General features: G+C 48.4%; 1 protein-coding gene across 1 annotated transcript in view; it reads left to right on the plus strand.

The window, feature by feature from the left end:
* Positions 1-20,729, plus strand: part of CFAP210 (cilia and flagella associated protein 210) — a 212,544-nt gene that overhangs the window by 96,930 nt on the left and 94,885 nt on the right. The window contains exons 5-6 of the mRNA XM_078681606.1: positions 1,580-1,736; positions 9,639-9,778. Coding sequence (XP_078537732.1) covers positions 1,580-1,736; positions 9,639-9,778 — 297 coding nt within the window. The remainder of the gene's footprint in view (positions 1-1,579; positions 1,737-9,638; positions 9,779-20,729) is intronic.

Consider the following 20,729-nt stretch of genomic DNA (forward strand, 5'->3'; position numbering starts at 1 on the left):
TTTATTTTGTATTGTTCTCTTTTTGTTTTGTCTCGTTTCTCTTCTCCTTTCTTGACGCCCATTCATTCCTTTTTTCTTTGGGGCCTATTAGGATGGCGGGCGGATCGTCCATACCTGTATTTCATCACTTCTTAATTCAGGTTGGAATAGATTTATTGCTCTTTATTTTGTATTATTCTCTTTTTGTTTTCTCTCGTTTATCTTCTACATTCTTGTTGCCCATTCATTCCTTCGTTTCCTTAGGGCCTATTAAGATGGCGGGGGCGATCCGCCCGCCATCCTTCCATGATTGACCCCCAGCCACATTAGGATGACTGGGGGGTCTGTGGCGGACGATAAGACCTATCGCCGCTTTTCTGCCGTTCGACACATGTCTACCGGGCGGAAAACTGCCACAATATGGTGGTGGTGTCTGTAAGACACCGCCAACCATATCAGGATACAGGCGGAGAGCAGCTTTACCACGAAAGGCATGTGGTTTTTGCTGTTGGGGGCCCATAGCGGGCCCCCAGGATGTTGAAGGGTAGGGGTGTTCATGGAGGGTACCTATGGTACGCCCCTGCATTGGCATGGACAAGGTGGCAGGCACCGCACGGTGCCTGTCACCTTGTGCATGCCAATGCACAACGTGCATTTCCAGTATTATGGTGGGTAGTGCTGTGAGCACCGCCCACCACAATGCTGGGAATGGGGGATGCCACCGCCATGGTGGCATCCTAATTGCAGGTGCAGGACTGTCGCACCCCTGGCAGACGGTCCCGCATACCGTTACGATGGCGGCCATTGTAATGGTACCCTCAATTCCTGTTCTCTAGTTTTTCCTTTCCAGTTTGTTACTTTTTTTGTCCATATATAATAAACATTTTGTCTAAAAAAAAATCACCTTGATACAAGTGCACACTCCAGGCGTGGAAGAAGATTGTAAAAAAAGAGTGAAAAATAATTGAACAAGAATGCAGATATGCTAAATCAAACAAGGTTATTGATTCGCAACATAAAAAAATCGTCATATAAAAAACACATTTGAAATGTATTGTGAGCAGGATTTAAAAGATTTAAAAACACACTAAAGGAATGTGTAGAAAGATATATATTAAAAAAATAAAGAAAATATATAAAGCCAATGGAAAGAATGATGAAAAGACCGAATTGGTAAGGGTTGGCTAATCATAAAATCAAATAAAGTTGTGATATGGGTATGAACTGAACTACGGAACCAACTATTCATTGGGATATTAGTGGAACATTTAGAATACAAACCATAAAAAGGGTACAGTGGAAAAAGGACTAATTCATAGAGTTGTAGCTTTGAAAATTAAATATATCTGAATCTGTTTCTCTAGTGCTGGCCAATAGTTCTGGAACCTGAGGATTTGTGCAACATAGATTTCTATTATGACTCACCTGGTCTAAAGCATCAATTGAATTGTTGATCGCTCTTGGTTATACAGAGTCACTTTGGAAGTGATATAAGTAAATAAGAATCTGATAAGACCTGCTGCGCAAAAAATATTTGTTGTTAGGAAATGTTTCTGTTTTAACATTTATTAAAGATCAGACATTTCTGTGCCTCTGTTAGGATAAAGGAACACCAGCATGAGCTAGAACTCCTTAAAGAACAGGATAGAAAAGAAGGTGCTGAAATTCAACGATTAACCAGATTACATGAGCTGGAAATGCGTAAATTTCATGAAATGAATCAAAAAGGAAAGGAAGAAAACATGAAGAACTATCTTGTAAGTAAAAAATGAAGCGCCTAAAAAATGAGACACCATTCATATTTCCATAACTATACTTTGAAAATATGTCTAAGTGCTAAACGTTGCGAATCCTGGGGTGTGGCATTGGAGTTTTATTATTTTTTTTTTTTTTTTTGTAAAATTTTTATTTTGATTTGCAAAAAAAAAGAATAAACAGACAAACATCGGGCTGCGGAGGAACCGCACATTACTCCAGAACAGGGCAAATCATTGTGCATGCATCAGCAGTGACCCAGACTATATTACAAGCATATCCAGGCCAGGAGCGAGACCACATAGTAATTAGGACCACAGTACCAGTGGCCTACAAGCCTAGCAGTAGGCCAGGCCATCCAGGATAACCAGAGCTGCAATAAGCTGGGCCCCAAACCTCCAGGTTCCATACAAGCGGTGCAAATAAGCAGCCCGCGGACCCTCCACAGCCCATAAACCATGACAACCAACTGCCCCATCCCACCCCCACCCTCCCCCCTGGTAGTGACGCCATTCACTCATCATTCATTCCACATCCATATTACACTTGAAAGAGGTGCATCGATCTCAATGAAGCCGGACATACCGCCGAGGGTAACCCCTTAGAGAGAAAGTCCACCAGGGGACCCCACTGATATCGGAAGTTCTTATACTGGCCAAGGAAGATGTCCGCCACTCTTTCCAAACTGAGCAACCTCCAAAGTCGTGCATGCCATAGTGACACTGCCGGGGCATCCTTCTTTTTCCAGGCCGCAGCCAGCGTGAGTTTCGCAGCACCTAGGCATAGCCACAAAATCTTCTTATCGGCCCTGGTCTGATAGACAAGGCCAGGGTCACGCAGCCCCAGCAGAACACAAGCCATAGACTCATCAATGGGATAAGTCAGCACTTCCTTTATATGTGAGAGGATTTCCTCCCAGTACGGACGGATCACCGGGCAGTCCCACCAGATGTGGCGGAAGTCCCCCAAAAGCCCGCAGCCCCTCCAGCACTTATCCGAGGTCGCCGGGAAAATGCGGTGAAGCCTAGTCGGGCACATATACCATTGCATGACCGTCTTGAGGTGGGCTTCCCTCAGGTGCAAGGAATGGTTAAAGGTCGTCAGGTCTCGCCAAAGCGCCGACCATTCCACATCCGAGATATCGCGCCCCAGCATTTCTTCCCATTGCCCCATATAACGAGGTCGGGGAGCTACCGTCGATTTGAGCAACAACCGGTATATGAAGGAAATGGCCCCCTTCATGGCGGATGTGCGTAATATAAAGGTTTCAAAAGGAGTCGGCGGTCTCGTAGCCGCCTCCATCACCCCAGGTGACGTGGCCCAGTGAAGCAGCTGAACATGCCGGAATCGTTCAGTCTGGGGGACCCCATAATCTCTCACACAGTTAGCGAAAGTTAGGGTGTCCAGGCCGTGGAACAAATGGGTCAACGCCCGACACCCCCCCTCCCTCCACACCGCAAACGGCCCTTCATGAAGCGCCGGAGGGAAGGCCGGGTTGTAATGCAAGGGCGTAAAGGGCGAAGGGAACGTGGTCCAACGGTCGTCCGCCGCTAGCGAGTCCCACACCTTCAACACTGTGCTCGTAGGAGTGCATATATATGCGTTGAGAGGTCGGTCCTTCTTCGGTTTCCAGGCTAAGTCCCAGATCGACCTGCCGGCAACGCATCGGTCCATATGGAGCCAATGTTTCTCGGAGGTCTGTTGCGACCACTCCACCAACACTCGCAGTTGCGCCGCTTTGTAATATAACTGCAGGTCAGGGAGCCCGACTCCACCCTCAGGTCTCGGCCGACGGAGAACCGCATAGGAGACCCGTGCCTGACCCCCTTGCCAAATGAAGCGCAATACTTGAGTCTTGAGCCGTCGAAAGAAATCGCTGTCTATGGGGATAGGCAATGCCTGGAACAAATATAAGAATTTAGGGAGGAGAACCATTTTCACGGCATGAATTCTGCCCAGCCATGACAGAAATTTCGGTTTCCACCTGTCCAATTCCGTCCGGGTCTTCGCCAACAAAGATGGGAAATTGGCCTGGAACAGCCCGCCCACTGTCGGAGTCAGATGGACCCCTAGGTAGACGATCGAACCAGTGGCCCAGGCCAGCGGAGTCAGCGGCCGTACCCGGTCCCTCTCGGCCTCCGAAAGGTTAAGATTCAGGATGTAGGACTTGCTATAGTTGACCTTAAAACCGGCCACGGCCTCAAACTCCAGTAAGACCTCCCTGATGAACTGCAGCGAGGTTTCCGGATCAGTAATAGAGAACAAGATGTCGTCTGCAAAGAGCGAAATCTTGTGCTGTTCCCCCGCGAACGGCAGACCTCTGATCCCGACGTGCTCCCGCACCGCTACCGCCAGCGGCTCGATGCTCAGCGCGAACAGCAGGGGGGACAGCGGACAACCCTGTCTAGTACCCCGAGCGTGAGTAAAGAACGCCGACGTATGACCATTCACCGCCACCCGGGACCGGGGGCAGCAGAAATTAGCCTTCACCATAGTGATGAAAGCCTCCGAGAAACCAAAGGCAGTCATGGTATTAAACAGAAACCCCCAGTCCACCCTATCGAAGGCCTTCTCGGCATCCAGGCCCACTAGGACCGCCGGAATACGAAATCTTTCTGCCTTTTCTATTAGATGCACCACCCGACGAGTGTTATCATGCGTCTGGCGCCCCTTGATGAAGCCAGACTGGTCTGGATGGATTAGCGCCGGCATAAGGTCTTGTAGCCTACGCGCCAGGATCGCCGAGTATAGTTTGGCGTCCAAATTAAGAAGCGCTATCGGGCGAAAGGAGGCGCATTGCGCTGGATCCTTCCCCGGCTTCGGCAAGACCGTAATCATCGCCTCCGCCAAGGAGCCAGCAGAGGAACCGGAGGAGGCCATGTCATTAAAAAGGGTGACTAAGAAGTCGCAGATCTCGGAAGCGTAGGATTTATAAAACACAGCGGTGTAACCGTCTGGGCCAGGTGCTTTGTGAAGCTTCAAGTTCGCAATAGCATCTAACACCTCCTCCCTGGTGATCGGGGCCCCTAAAAGCTCGTTCCATTCCCTGGACACCTGCGGAAGGTGCATACGCCCCAGGTACTCCCTCTGGGCAGCTGCTCCCAGCCTTTCCCCCCCGTATAGATCCGAGTAAAAGCGTCCGAAAATGGCCGCCTTTGTTTCGTCCCGGTGCTGCAACTGACCCACAGAGTCGCGGATCCCCCCAATGTACTCACGTTCCCGCCTGTCGCGAAGCTGTCGGGCCAGGTGCCTCCCCACCTTGTTACCACAAGAGTAGGACTGTCGGCCCAATCTCAGTAGCGTGAACTCCGCCCTGTTATTGTAGTGCGCCCTCAACTTCCCCCGTACCGCCGTGAGAGGCCGGAGGGTCACCCTCGAGGGGTTAAGTTTATGCGCCCGCTCGAGAGATGCCAGTTCAGCCTCCAGTGCCTCCCGATCCTTGCGGCGCAACCTGTTGAGGTGTGCGTTAAGGCTCAAGCACGTGCCCCTAACGGACGCCTTAAAGGCATCCCACGTGTTGGATACAGAGGTATCGGATGGCGGATTGAGGGTAAAGAACTCCCTAATGGCCACCCGCAGCGCCTTGTTAGACTCCTCGTCCCGAAGTACCGAAGCTGGGAAATACCATTTCCGTTGCCCGGTATCTGCCGACGACCAGCGCAGCGTAAGCACTAGCATGCTGTGGTCCGAGACCGAGATGGGCAGGATGGTGGAGTCAAGAACATCTCCTCTAAGAGCCTGGCTGAGGAATACATGATCCAATCGTGAATATGAGTGGTGTACATGAGAGAGAAATGTGTAATCTCTGGACGTTGGATGCATAAACCGCCACCCATCAACCAACCCCATTTCCGTAATCTTTTGCCGTGACAGCTCAGAGAACACACCAGTATCCGCCCTGCGAGCGCCTGAACAATCCAGCGCCCTGTCCCACACCAAATTACAGTCCCCCATGAGGAACAACCGCCCTTCCACAAAATCACTCACTTTATGCAGCAGGTCTTGCAAGAACTTATTCTGGCCAGTGTTAGGAACATACGTCACAACAAAAGTACAAAGCCTCCCCTGCACCAGCCCTTTCACCATCAACCAACGGCCCTCCCTATCCGTGCGTACCGCCACCGGTTGAAAAAGTAGCGAAGTATGGAAGAGGAGGGCCACCCCCTTATGCTTTGTGGACGCAGAGGATCTGTATATTAGGGGATATGCCTTATGCTTAAGACGCAGCTCATCTTTGCGTGCAAGGTGAGTCTCCTGAAGTCCCACTATGTCCAACTGGTGGTCAGTTATATACTTCCACACCTTTTGCCTCTTCTGCGGGGAGTTCAGCCCCTTAACATTCCAGGTCCCTAAGCTAACAGGCATCGTGAGACACCAAACTAGACTCCTCTATGACTCTGGAACCCGCCCACCACCCCCGCCAGAAGGAACCCTGGTCACAGCACATAAGAAAAGCATACTCCCGCCAACCCTCCTCCCCACATTCCCAACCTCGAACCCCACACCAAATCACCCCGCAACTCTCAAACCAACGGCGCCTCCCATCCACCCTCTCACCACCACATGATACAAGCCACAACACGTCCGCGTCACCACCAGAACCCCCCCACATCCCCAACCCCAACACCCCAAACAGCCCCCCCAAGACCCTCCCCCCCCCGGAAACCCCCACACACCCCATCCAAAGTCCACAAAAGTCCTCCCAGGGCTGGCGAGGAGACAGCAGCCGAAGTCCCCTGTAGGCCGAAGGAAAGGGAAACAGTGAAAGTGGAAACAAAACAGAAACAGAGAAGAAAATACTCATCAGTCCCAGTGGTCCACAGGTCACGAAGTTACGACCACGTCTGGGACCGGTCGGGAAGACCATCTCGGTTCCTCCCAAGGTCACGGTCTGGGGAGTCTTCTTCGAAAGTACATCCATTCACCCAGACCGGGGGGGTCCATGCCCCTCCAGCGCCGATCCGTAGTTTCAAGTCACCGTCACGCCGCTCCAGAGCTGGCCTGTGACGCCGGCACCGTCGCTGAAACCACTGATGCCACTGCACTTCCCCTCTCCTGCTGGCTGGCATCGCGGTCCGGGCGCCCCCTCGCCGGAGAGGACCCTACTCTATGCCACGAGGAGGACCGACGTCGCCTCCGAGATGGGGATGCATTCGACCCCTGGGACGGGGCAACCTCCTCCAAACCCAAGAGCTCCTTTGCCTCCCGAAGGGAGCGCATCTGCATCAGCCGATTCTGCCACCTGAAGATGATCCTGAACGGGTGCCCCCAAGAGTAGGCGATGTTGCGTTCCCGCAAAAAGGAAGTCACCGGCCGAAAATCCCTCCTCTTCTGAAGTGTAGACGCTGCAAGGTCCTGGAAAAGCTGAGGATGATGGCCCCTAAAGTGCAGCGAATCGATGGCCCTAGCCTTCCGGAGGATGCGCTCCTTCAATTGAAAGTCATGTACACAGACAAGGATGTCAGGGGGCGGCCCCCCCCCTCTCCTGGGCAAACCAACGCGATGAACTCTATCCATCTGGATATTCTTCACATCGTCCTCATCCAGAATCTGCAGCAACAGCTCCTGCACATAGCCTCGCAGGTCTCCCGACTCACCATCCCACGGTACCGCTTTAATGCGAATGTTATTCCGCCGGGAGCGGTTCTCAAGATCTTCCATGTGTGCCTGCAGGTCCAAGTTCTGCTCCGTGAGGCGAATGACATCTTGCTGGAGTAAATGGACATCATTGGCCGTGCTCAAATCATGGTCCTCAAGAGTCGCCACCCTTTCTCCAATCCCATCAACATCTCGCCGTACTTCCCGGAGATCAGAGGCCAGTTGCGCCCGCAGCTCAGAGATGTCCTCCGTAATGGAAGCAAAAAGTTCGGTCATAAAAGCCTTAGTGGCCGGGGCCTCGTCATCGGACATCCCGGCCGACCCACCTGCTCCGGGGGATGCCGGCTGCTGCGACGATCTAGCTGCGCCGTCCTTCAGCACGCGTCCCTTGCGGGCCTGGTTAGCCATAATGAATGCCGGGCGCCTTGCACCAGAGCAAACGCTCCACTGATCACCACCAGAACCAAGCAGCACCCAGATCCGGGCCTGCAGACGCAGCAGTTGGCCCCGGCGGGCAGTCCCACTCAGTGTCCGCCACACAGCTCCTGGCCAGAGGCTCCCAGCGAATCCCCGGCGCCCAGACACCAGGAAGTAGGGGTGCGCAAAGCCCAGTGGTCAAGAGGCCCCCAGTCAGCTACGAAAGCCCTAGAGAGGCGGTACACGAAGGCAATCCAGACAGCAAAAGTCCATGAGCGAGCGCCATGCACTCAAACAGCCGACTGAGCCAGGCAAAATGGCGGCGCCACGCTCCTCGACCAGAGCACCTCCGGGCCTCCAGGTATGCACCCCCAACAGCACCCCTAGTCCGCACCAGCTCGCAGCGTAGGACCGGAGCCTCCCCTGGAAGTCCTGGCACAGGCAATGGAGTCCAGCAGCTCTTGACCTGGCAAATGCGGCCTCTGGGAAGCGCCCGGGGCCTCTACCACACCTCCTGGCCGGTGCTCCCGGGCCCCCACACTTCTCGCCAGTCAGGACCTTCCGCCGCGCGGGTACACCCCCACAGCCAAGCGGCGCCGTGTCAGTCCATAGAAGGCCTCCAGGGCATGCACCACCCCAGGGGCAGTCACTAGGTCGCCGCCACACCAGGAGCCGGCAGCTCCCCCGACATGTCCCTCGATGGGCCCCTTCGGCCGGCCGGGCTCCCTCCGCACCTCCCCCGTCCAGAGCGGGGGGTCACTCACCAGGACTAGGTTTCCTGGGGTCCTCGCGGAGCCCGGTCCTCGCTGCTCCACAGGTGCACCTCCGGACCCCGGCGGGCTCAGCGGCGCCTCCCCACACCGAGGCCTCCGGGACCTCTCTGCTCTCCAGGTCGCCACTCGCCGGCACCCTCAGGCCCCACCGGAGATCGCAGCTGCCCCTCGCCGCCTCCGCCGACAGCCCGCAGCCCAGGCGGTCCGATGTCAGATGACCCAGGGCGGGGCGGGGCGCAAAATGGACCTCCTCCGTCGCGGTAGGCCCCGCGACTCGCCGGGCCGGCCTCCGCAAATCGAGACCGGGGATCCACAGGCCGCAGAGCTCCGCCGGTCCCGCAGCCTCCCTGAGCGATCTCTCTCCTCGCCGACGGCACCGCGCTCCACCGCAGTGTACCGGCGACCCCCGCCACCGATTAGGGGCCGAGCTGGGCACCAGGTGCCGCGCTATTAGCTGCTTTGCCGGATCGGCGCCGGAGAGACAGGGAAAAAGCGTCCTACTCCGACGCCATCTTGGCCACGCCCCGAGTTTTATTATTTTATGTATGTTGGACTCACTCATTTATATACACCAGGCTTCTCCAACACGTATCTTGTGAGCTACTTTTAGCTCTCCAGCTACCTGTGGGTAGTTCTCATGTATGCAGCACAGCCTACGAAATTCAAAGCTTTTGTTTGGTTGAATTAGTATAGGTATACCAACATTTAAAAGTGTGTGTTTTTATCTGAAATGTGTCTATTTGGAGAGCACATAATTTCTAAACTCTTTTTAATGCCGGTATTTGAATTATCTATCATGCACCCTTGGGAGACTTATTACTAATATTATAAACTTGGTGCCAAGAGGTATTGCAGCTGTAGCTGTTATGTATTACTGTTGTGGGGGCATTCCAAATTGGCTAAGCTTTTTTTACATTACTTCCGGCAATCCTGCAGTGAGGTAATCATTACTGGTAATCTTGTAGAAGTGGCCACTAATGTAATCTTGTCTAATGTGTGCAACACTAATAATATTGGTAGCTCTGGATGACCTTCATTGAACATAAGTAGCTCTTGTGAGTGAAAAGGTTGGAGACCCCTGATGTACACATTTTAATAGATTTTATTTTTTTTTAGTCGTATCTTGAAGATAGAAATTTCCTCAAAGCCCTGGAAAAACAAAATCAAGAGGCAGAAGATGAAAAAATCAGACTGTTTATTCTGGCAAAGAAGAAGATGGCACAGCTTAAGCTGAACAAAGAAATAGAAATGGAAAGGTAAGATGAGGATTTCTTGGTCAATTACTCAAGGAAGTAAGCTTCATGATAAATTGCTCTTTCGACTAATGAACAACCAATCATGAGGGGTTTTTCAGGTATTTGTTTTTCCAACTCCTCAACTTTTCATAGTGGTAGCTTAGCCACAAGTATTGCCCCAATTCCTTACTATTAATTTTTATTACACTTAATCCTACACTTCTTCATACCAGTCCTTCTTCCTCAAAGACTTTAACAATACAGGACTGTGATGAAGAAGAGACAAAAAGAGGTGATTTCTTGAATGGTAATCGTCATTACACTGAGTCCTCTTACTCATCCTAGTGCTGAATTAGTAAGGATTTTCATGAGGAAGTGGGGAAAAGATACAATGCCTCAGTTACTGACAAGTAATCTTCATTGCACTGATCTCTACTGGAAGGATAGTTACAACAAAGAGGCAGGAATTCATAATACTCTGATTACTTACTGATTATCTTCATTACCAATTGGTAACCTCCATTACTGAGTCCTTCCCTTAAAAGCGCCATCCAGTAAATGATGCCACAGTACATCTCAAAACACCAGCTGACATCAAATACAGCAACTTTTTATAATGCTTATTGTTGCCGACTGTTACAGATGAAGAACTGGGTAAAGACAACAGTGTTTTCTCATGACTGGATGGCGCCGTTAATGAAGAATGTGGCAAGGAAGAGACATGATGTGTAATGCATGCATTTTAACAAAAAAGTATGCCTAGTATTTTCTCCATTTAATCCATTGCAACATTTCGAAATCATTTTTGTATTTTTGTTAGAAGGCAGTGGGACAACTGTGATCATCGTTGCACACTGTTCTAAGTCTCTCATATCGCAAGTGATGTCGAGCTCCTTTGAAATTGCTCTGCTAATTAAAATAATAGTTTGAATAAGTAGGGGAAATCCTATAATAATAATGTCTGTATTCAATTTTGATTCTAAAAAATTTCAGAAAGGTTTTTTATGAACAATATTTGAATTAAAATGGCATTTTTATATATAATGAATGTTCGAAACAGAGGTCTCTAGTTGGCAGTGGTTTGTACCCTGTCCAAGTAGGGACCCTTGTTCTAGTCAGGGTTAGGGGAATAGATAGCTAAGATAACCCCTGCTCATTCCCTTGGTAGCTTGGCACGTTCAGTCAGGCTTATCTCAGAAGCATTTATTTAAGAAGCTTATAGAGCGGCCAGCTACCCAAAAGGGTCTCCCGGCGCTAGAGGCAGACAATAAGCAGAGACGCTAAATCAAGCTGGAGCCACAGTAACATACCAGGTGACAAAAGGACTCAGTCAGGGCAGTTGAAGAGCATGGTTTTTAGGTTCTTACGGAAAGTAAACAATGAGTTACTGTCCCTGAGAGCTACTGGAAGAGAGTTCAACAGTTTCAGTCCTAAAAGGGAAGAGGAGCGCCCCTTAATACGAGCTCGACGAAACCTAGGTGTGGTAAACAGTGCGAGGTTAGCTGATCTCAGCGATCGGGTAGGGACATAAGGAGACACCAGATCTTAGATGTAAGAAGGGTCGAGACCGTGTCTAGTTTGAAACATGTAACATATGGCCTAGAATATAATACGTTTTATCAACCTTCTGCCAATGTAATTTGTGGAACAAGTGAGAGACGGAAGCATATCTAGGTAGCCGGAAAAGGAGGCGGGCGGCCACGTTCTGGATGATCTGCAAGCAATGAATCAAGGATTTATCAGCACCCAGATACAGAACATTCCCATAGTCCAATCTAGATGTTACCAGGGCATGTAGCACCCTGGATACTTAGAGGAATCAGCCAGAGGATTTTCTTGAGCCATTGTGTAAACCATTTGTACCTACACACACAATAACACAGTGAAAACACTACAAATGGACGCCACACCAGGTTGAATCAGGTTATCTAAATCAAACAAGACCAAAGGACACAATTCCAACATACACAGGTAAAGATATCACTTTAAAAAGGTTCAAAATAGTTCAGTCCATAGAAATCTATGGATGCATCACTTGTATCACAAAGTACCTGATGCATCACTTGTATCACAAAGACAAAAACAGGCGCAAGGGCGGTGAGGCAGCAGAAAAGCAATGCAATGGTTCCTTACTGCCAGGGGAGGTGATGCGTTGGTTCCTTACTGCAGTGCAGGGTAGGTAATGCGTCGGTTCCATAGTGCAGTGCAGGGGAGGTGATGCATCGTTCTATTCTGTCAGGGGAGGTGAGGAATCAGTTCCTTACTGTGTGGGGAAATGATGCGTCAATCTCCAAACCCATGGCCTCGGTTCCCTACTGCTGGGCTACGTCAATGAAGAACTTGGTGGCTAGGGACGATGTGGTGAAAATTCAGGCACGCTGTATCATTGTGGCGGCACAGGCGCTGCGTCGATTTCATAGCCGCAAAGCAGGTGGTACACTGAGTTTTCAGCCACACAGTGGGGCCCGAGTCGGAGCGTGTGCGACGGATGTTAGTGACACAGGGCTCGGGTTGCAGTGACCTTTCCGCTGCACGTCAGGTGCCGAGAGTCGATGCATCGATTTTCGTCTTCGGTTACCAGATTCTACTTCCAAGGGATCAGGAACTGGATTTGGCCCAACTCAGCAGGTCAGGGCTCTCAGCAGAAGAGCCAACATACTGGTAGGTGAACTCTGTGATGCCCCTGAGACTTTGTAACAGGAGGCAAGCACGCACAAACCCTTGGAGAACCTTGGGAAGCAGAATATAGAAAGCAAAGTACAGTCCTTTCACTCCCAAGACAGAAGCATCAAGAGGCAGACCAGCACAACAAAGCAACAAGCAAAGCGTCAGTTCCTCCTACAGCACAACTCTTCTTCCTGCCAGAATGTCTTCTTAGTCCAGAAGTGTTCCAAAGTTATGGTGCAATAGCTCCAGTACTTATACCAGTTTCTGCCTTTGAAGTAGGCAAACTTCAAAGGAAAGGTTTTGAAGTGCACAAGACCCTGCCTTTCCTTGACCTGGTTCCAGGCACACTACAAGGGGTGGAGACAGCTTTGCATGTGGACAGGCACAGCCCTATTCAGGTGTCAGTGACAACTCCTCCCACCACTCTAGCTCAGGAAGACCCATCAGCCTGGTGATGGGCCATCAGGATATGCAGGGCACACCTAAGATCCCTTTGTATGACTGTATAGAGTGAATGCAATAACAGCCCAACTGTCACCTTCCCTTAGATGTGGATTCCACAGGCATGTAGAGGCACAGAATGGTAAAGCAAGACAATGCCCACTTTCTAAAAGTGGCAGTTTCAAGTACGCAGTTTAAAAAAACATCTTCACTCAAAGATATATTTTGAAATTGTAAGCTCAGTGACCCCAAACTCTACATCTCTATCTCTTCCCAATTTGAAGCTACACTTGTAGGAGGTTATAAGGCAGCTCCCATTATAACCTATGGGAGAGATAGTCCTTGCAAAAATGAAGAACAAAATTAGCAGTACTTTACTATCAGGACATGTATAATACAACAGTACATATCCTAGCTTTGAAATACTTTGCACCCTTGGGCCAGCCTTAATGGTGCCTTACATGAAGTAAAAGGGAATGGCTTGGCCTGGCAAGTGAGTGAACTTGCCAGGTCAACATGGCAGTCTAAAACTGTACCCACAGACACTGCAGTGGCAGGTCTGAGACATTCTTGTAAGACTACTCATATGGATGGCACAACCAGTGCTGCAGGCCCACTAGTAGCATTTGATTTAAAGGCCCTGGGCACCCCAGGTGCTCTTTATAGGGACATACTAGTAGATCAAATATGCCAGCCATGGAAAAAACACTCACCAATATAATTTAGACAGAGAGCATAGGCACTTTAGCACTGGTTAGCAGTGGTAAAGTGCTCAGAGTCATAAAACAACCAATAAACAGAAGAAGGCAAAAGGTTTGGGGATAACCTTGCAAAAAGGGCCAGGTCCAACAATGAGAAAAGCAGTGGATGAACGGCCTGCCTTGCCATTGAGCCTTCTCCGCCACTACCATGTGCATGACAGTCTTCCACCCCACCCTGGGCAGCAGATTAGGGTGTTTACCCTCTAACTACTCAAGTGGGGCAGAAAGCCCACTAGACATCAGAGTTTGGTGACCAGAAAAATAAATGGGGTGGGGGATCGTTATGACCCTAGGCTCATAGTAGTCTTTTTTGCCCCCTGTGGGACAGATTAAGTGGCTTACCCCCAATGTGATTACACCATAGACTGCAGAAAGCCCACTAAATAACAGGGCTAATATTTTTTAAAACAATTGACGGTGGGGACAGCATATCCTGGCATCGGGTTGCCCCCAGTTCCTTGGACCCCAGACTGTCTTTTGCCTCCCTCAAGCCACAGATTGGGTTATTTAGCACCAATCTGCCCACCTGGGAGCTGGTGGTGGGCTAATGCATCCTGGCATTGAGACAGCTCCTACCCACATACCCTACACAGTCTTTCTGAACCCATGCAGGCAGTTTGGACACTAATCTCTAGTGGTCTTTCTGTCCCCAGCGTTAGGATGATTGGAGGTGAAGGTTCTAATCTGCCCCACAACTGGGGAATAAAGACTGCCTGGGGCCCAAGGGTGATGGGTGCAACCCAATGACAAGGGAAAAAGGTGAGAAAAGAAATGGTTAAACTTTACAGCCCATTTCTTCTCTCCTTCTTTCCCCTGATGGTCTGATGAGCAGATTGAGGGCAAACATTGAATTCTGCCCCCCAGCCTCAGCACACCACCAGGGATAAAATGTAAACAGCCCCAGCCTGTCAGATTGTGGAACTTAACCACTGGTCTGACCAGTCAGTCAAAAGTCTTTATTTCGGTTTTGCAGTACCATAAAAGAAAGAAGGACATTGATCTTGCATGGCAATAATCAGAATAAAGGGCACTGTAGATTAAAATACTTCCTATACAGGCTTTTGATAATTTAAAAAGATAAAAATTAGGATAAAAAGCTTATCACAAAGATACAATATATACATAGTGCAAATATAAGCATATTTCACTATTTAAAAGATGTGTCCTAACATCAAAATTAAGATAGCGAGCAATCCAAATATTTACAATCCACAGTGCTAGTGCGAAATACATGCCCATCTGTTCAGACCATTTGGGTTTCAATTCATTTACTTCCTTCAAGTCGATAGGGGCCTCCTTCTAATGGACCATGATTTACCCAGAAATGTTGCTGTTGCACAAGCAAACAATGGTCTTGCGTTTGACTTCAGAATACGTAGGGCTTCTTTATGACTATGTGTCCCTAAGTATCTACATACAGGGGTGAGCCAATTCCTTATGGGTCTGGTGTAGGCAGGGCAAGCAAAAAATACATGGCCTATTGTTTCTTTAAGGCAAGGGCAAGAAGGACAGCCCTTGGGCTGTGATATATTTGTCCTCCAGGTATTAGTGAAGGCATTGATAGGAAGGCAACCGTGTCTAAATTGAATGTACAAATTCCTATCTTCTGACACTTTTATTAAATCAAGGAAGCTTTCTAGCAGTCTGCTAGATTTAATATCAAAGAACAGGTCAGTTAAACAGCCATGTCATGGCTGACCACCCCAGTAGAAGGCAGAAAACCCACCAGACCAAAAAAATTAACAATTTTGAGAAAAGAAATGGGGTAGAGTGTTGGCCCTTGTTGGCATGGAGCCCCACCCTCCTTTCTTCCCCAATAAGGACCATTAATTGACAGCTAACTCATAAATTTGAGATCAGATTTAGGTACACCACTCTTAAAGTCATGCTGTAGAAATAAAGAATAGCAGCGGGAAGACCATGATTTTGTTTAGCAAAATTTGAGGTTTGCAGGGGATTCTGGGTAAGACAATGTTGGGAGATCCACACAAGCCACATGTCCCTGGACTCCCAAAGGTGTCTAGTTTTCAAAAATGTCTAGGTTTGGTAGGTTTCCCTACATGGCCACCAAACCTGGGACCAAAAACGCAGGTGACTCCCTTGCAAAACCAGGTTGTTTTGTGAACTATAATTTTTGATGTCTCCACAATATGTTCTCCAAATTATGTTTTGGGCCCTTCCCTGTCACCGGCACTTGGCCCACCAAGATAAATGAAGTAGCATTTTTATCTGGAGACCTGGGGGAACACTTAGTGCTAGGAAATGTGTGGTTCTTTATGATTCTGTAAAAATATGGCACAGTAATGCAAGGAAAAAATGTGAGTAAAAAAACTTGTTGGGACCACAAGAGGCAAACCATCCTGTACTCCCCTGGGTTTTTAGTTCACGAAAATAACTAGAATTGGTAGATTTTCCCTAGAGAAAAAGGACACATTGGCAGAGAAAGACAAAAAAGACAAATATGACTTCCCATCCATCTATTCCTCAAGTACACACAAATACTGGTTGGAATTGGCATGAGGGTGAGTGAAGGTTCAGAGCATAAAATGTTATTAACAAGACATTTCACAAAAATTAAATGCACTGCTAATAATTGAAGGGTCAGAAACCTGAACCAATGACTCGCAGCTCATGAGCTGTAAAGCCGCGACAAGGCACCAATCTCTTTACTGGCCATTCACACACATTTCATACGTGACACATACAAGACCATTCACGCTGCCAGCCGTGGACCCTTCACATTACTACCCTCACATCAACTGACAGCGCCACTCAGGGGTCCATCACTTTCATATGTAAACATAACTGACATAGAAATCTCACTGACTGGCAGTTGACGGAGTGTGTGAACTGGTATTTGGCTAGCAGGGTGTGTAGTGACCAACAGCAAGTCACTACTCACACACCGCCAGCTAAGTGCCAGTCCACACACACCGCCAGCGAAGCACCAGTCTACAAAAACTGCCAGCAAAGCGCCAGTCCACACACACCACCAGCAAGGCACCAGTTCACGCACACTGTCAGCCAAGCACCAGTCTATGCACACCGCCAGCCAAGCGCCAGTCTATGCACACCGCTAGCCAAGCGCCTGTCTATGCACACCGCTAGCCAAGCGCCTGTCTATGCACACCGCCAGCCAGGGGCCAGTCTATGCACACCACCAGCCAAGCACCAGTCCACACACACTGCCAGCCAAATACCAGTACACACTTACTCCCAGCACATTGTTTTTAACTAAAAAGATAGATACAAAACTATAACCACAAACACATCAGCTCTAACTAAATACATCACACAAATGCCAACCGAGAACAAAAAATATAAAATGATACAGACCTGTTACTTTGCCTTTATGCTCATGGATGTAACCAAAATCTCTTTTGCTTGTGGTACATTTAAAAACATGTTGGCACACACAGCCCAGGATTGGAAGGACAATCAGGGCAGTACATATGGCTCTCCTTCCGCACACCTCTTCGGGCACAGATTTCTTAGCAGGAAAGTCTTTTTTGGGTGTGGAAGGAATGTGATCAGGAAAATGGTGAACTTTGAATCTTGCCACATCCTCCATCACTGCTACTCTAGGAACTCTTGCCTGGTCCCCTACAACAAGGCTGCCTATCACAGACTGCTGAAACTGAACAAATTTCATCTGTGACTCTAGAGAATAATCCTTGAATACAACAAAAGCACTGAAGGTTGCTAAATGGAATAAAAGGACAGCCAGCTTCTTAAACCACACGTAAGCCTTACACACAGCAGTGTAAGGTTCCAACCTCTGATCTACACCACCCATGTGCTTATTGTAGTCTAAAATGCACACAGGTATGCACACTTCAGCAACCACACCCCAAACAGTCACAGGTGAATTCATCATGGATGGTAGTCAGCATGTAGACATCTATCCTGTCAGAAAATGTCACAGCTAGTAATTCATCACTACGCAAGGCACTGCGCTGTTCCTTCTCCAGTTGTTTTTACAAACAAGCTCTTTTGGGTAACCTTTGCGATTAGAGCAGATTGTACCACAAGCAACAGGGTCCACTTTGAACAATTTCCGGAACAATTACACACCATTGTAGACGTTGTTTGTGTATAAATAGTGACCTTTGTTAGAGAGTCCTCTACCAGGCTCCCACTCAATTGCTCAAGGGGCCACTCCCCAAAACATGATGCACCACATATAATATAATCTCTGGTGGTATAGTGGCTTCTGCCCTACTTGGGGGCAAGTGAGCCTAAAAATATATGACCGATCTGCCTCCAAGGGGTGCAGAAACAGGAGAAACATTCACCCTAAAAAGGGGAGCGACCCTTGCTAAAGGGGCCGCTCCCCAAAACATGATGCATGACATATAATAAAATCCCTGGCTGTCTGGTAGCGTCTGCCCTCCTTTGGGGCAAGTGGGCATAAACATATAAGGGGCAGAAACAGCAAAAATGTTCACCCCCAGAAGAGGAGCGACCCTTGCCCAATCGACAGATACAACATAATATCCCTGGTATCGAATAGGCTTTCGCCCCCACCAGATGTGAGATCGGCCTAAAAATGGCTGATCTTCCATCTGAGGGGGCGGAATTCCTAAAACAAATCATCCTCCGAGGGAAGCGACCAATTCCCAAGAGGTTGTGCCCCATATATATTTGAATAAAAAATATACCTGGTTTCTAGGGGGTTTCGACCCCTGGGGAGCTGAACAGCCTTGAAAAGGGCTGAATCCTACCCAAGGAGGTGGCGAAACATGGACCAAATAAGCTTCCTGGCCCCAAAATTGCCCAAAAACAAAGCCTGGTGGTCTAGCGGGTGGATTCTTGCTCCACGATCGCAGGCCCCACCCGCTATCGTGGAGCAGGAATCCACTCTATACAGACGCAGGAGGAAAGTCCTTTCCCCCTCTGTATGTATTTTTACAAGAAGGACTTACCAAAATAACTTCCTCTCCCTGGATGGGCTGGATGCAAATAACTTCCAGCGCATCCCTGGCTGCACTTGATGACATTGGTGCTCTGTGAGCGCGCTGACATCATTAAATAGTTGGGGGTGAAAATAGGTGGCCCAAGGAGGGGTGCCCGCACTTCCCCCATGGGCAGGTGCCAGGACGTAATGGTTACGTACTTGGCACAGCAGCACCGCAGCTGCGGACGTAACCATTACATCCTCAGCATGCAAGGGGTTAATAGCAACATTTCATCGGTAAACGTTAATAAGCAGCCTACTCCAAAGAAACTCTCATTCGTACAACTTGTTTTCTTTATCTTGCATTTCTCAGCAATCTTATATGGTGCTTCTATTACACTTCTCTCAGTTTCCTGTGTCATTGTATCTAACGTGTGCAAAGTATACTTTTAGCTTTTTGTGTCTTTAGTCAGTAAATGTGTTGTGCATTCTGCTTTTTAAAATCGTGCTCTATCAATGTTGTCCTAAACGTTTCACAGCTATTCCAGTTTAAGTCTGTGTGTCAAATTTATGAACATTCAGCCACTCAGAGGGCTCTTTGTGCTTTTTGAATGTTCCAGATATTTTTAAGTAGGATCACTGATATATCTAGAAATGACAGATGTGTATCAACAGCTACATTTATGACCACCGCTTCCAGGATGTGCAGTGCTTAATTTGCAAAACAATACTTGCCAGTGCCCATGGTTATGCTCAGAAACCCTCAGCTGGTGCTATTAAATGTTTGAGGTGCCAAATGCCAAGACTACATAGTGTGGATTCGACCTCATGCCACCTTCATTCAGCACTGGACACATGGCCCTGTATCTCACTTCTTTGGGTTCTTTTCCATGTTTACTTTCTTTCTTTTTCACAGTTTTACTGTCTTTCTCCTCCTCTTTCCCTCTTTTGTGTTTTTCCCTTCTTATCTTTGTTCTTGGTCAAAGTCTGATGCGGAAAAATAAGTGGTGTTCTCCAAAAACAAGTGCTGGTGGACCCCACTGCAACCACCAGCTCACATTAAGCACTGAGAATGTGCACCTACAGTGCATGGTGCAGCAGTGTTAGGTTCTCCGCTCAACATATGCTGAGCATCAAGACACCTGCTTCTAACCGCCAGGTGCCCATCTCCCTTGCAACCACCTGTGCAGGTGTAGGAAGAAATGCGAGGGTTGGGAAGCATCTTGTCAACTCCTGGAGTGGAGGGGCTGGTCCATGCAAAATACTGAGACACCTGAACCATAGCAAGAGAAGAGGACTGCTGCAAGCCAATTGCTAACTGCTTCCAATTTAGACAGTTTCCCTAACCTCACCGATACATAAAAGTAATCCCCTCCTTCCATGGAGACATTGGCTTCTGGAGGATGAAGGACATAAAAGAACCCAAGATGGAGGGATGGTTGCATGTGATTTCATAGAAAACCAGCATTTGCAATGCAGTCGGTCGCGTAATTGTGAAAGTTAGAGCGCTTGGCGTTGAAACTGACAATGTTTTTTACTTTTGTTTTTTTGTATGCAGTGGTGTGATGATATTTGCATAGTGCTCTTGCCATTTATGACCTTGCATCGCTGGACAACCAGAAAATGGGGAATATAGAGGGAAGGGAGACAAAAGTAATATGCTGGCTTAAAATAAAAGTAACAACATCCTGGAAAAAGCAAACACTCATAGGGAATGCAAGATTAAGTAAAGCAGGAGAAGTGAACAATATAGGGAGGTAGGTGGTTTGAGATGAGTGTGGTGAGGGGGAGGGGTTTATCACATTCAGCAGGGGGGCCCTCACACCACAGCGAGGCAGATGAATCCATGGGATTGGTTGGATTTATTGCAAGTAGACCAAAGATGAGCCAAGAAACAAACTTAAATGTTTTCCACAGCACACATCAACCAGGTATTGCAGTACCTCCAGGAATGGTGCACTTCCCCACCCGGGGAAAACAATGTTGTTCAAAGAAAGACAAGAAAACAAAAGTAGCACTTCACTGGCAAATAACGTGGACTGTCTTGCTTTATTTTGTGTATTTTGATCCTTTTTTTTTCTCTGTCCTGAGGCTGCACTTTGGAATTGAAAAATGTCAGAAAAAATTATATTTGCAGCCAAAGTGTTTGTTACTTTTTTGGATCCATTTCACAGGGAACAAATAAAGGAAAGGAGAGGAAATTGAG

Source organism: Lissotriton helveticus, chromosome 3_1 (genome assembly GCF_964261635.1).
Source record: "Lissotriton helveticus chromosome 3_1, aLisHel1.1, whole genome shotgun sequence".
NCBI classification, from domain to species: Eukaryota; Metazoa; Chordata; class Amphibia; order Caudata; family Salamandridae; genus Lissotriton; species Lissotriton helveticus.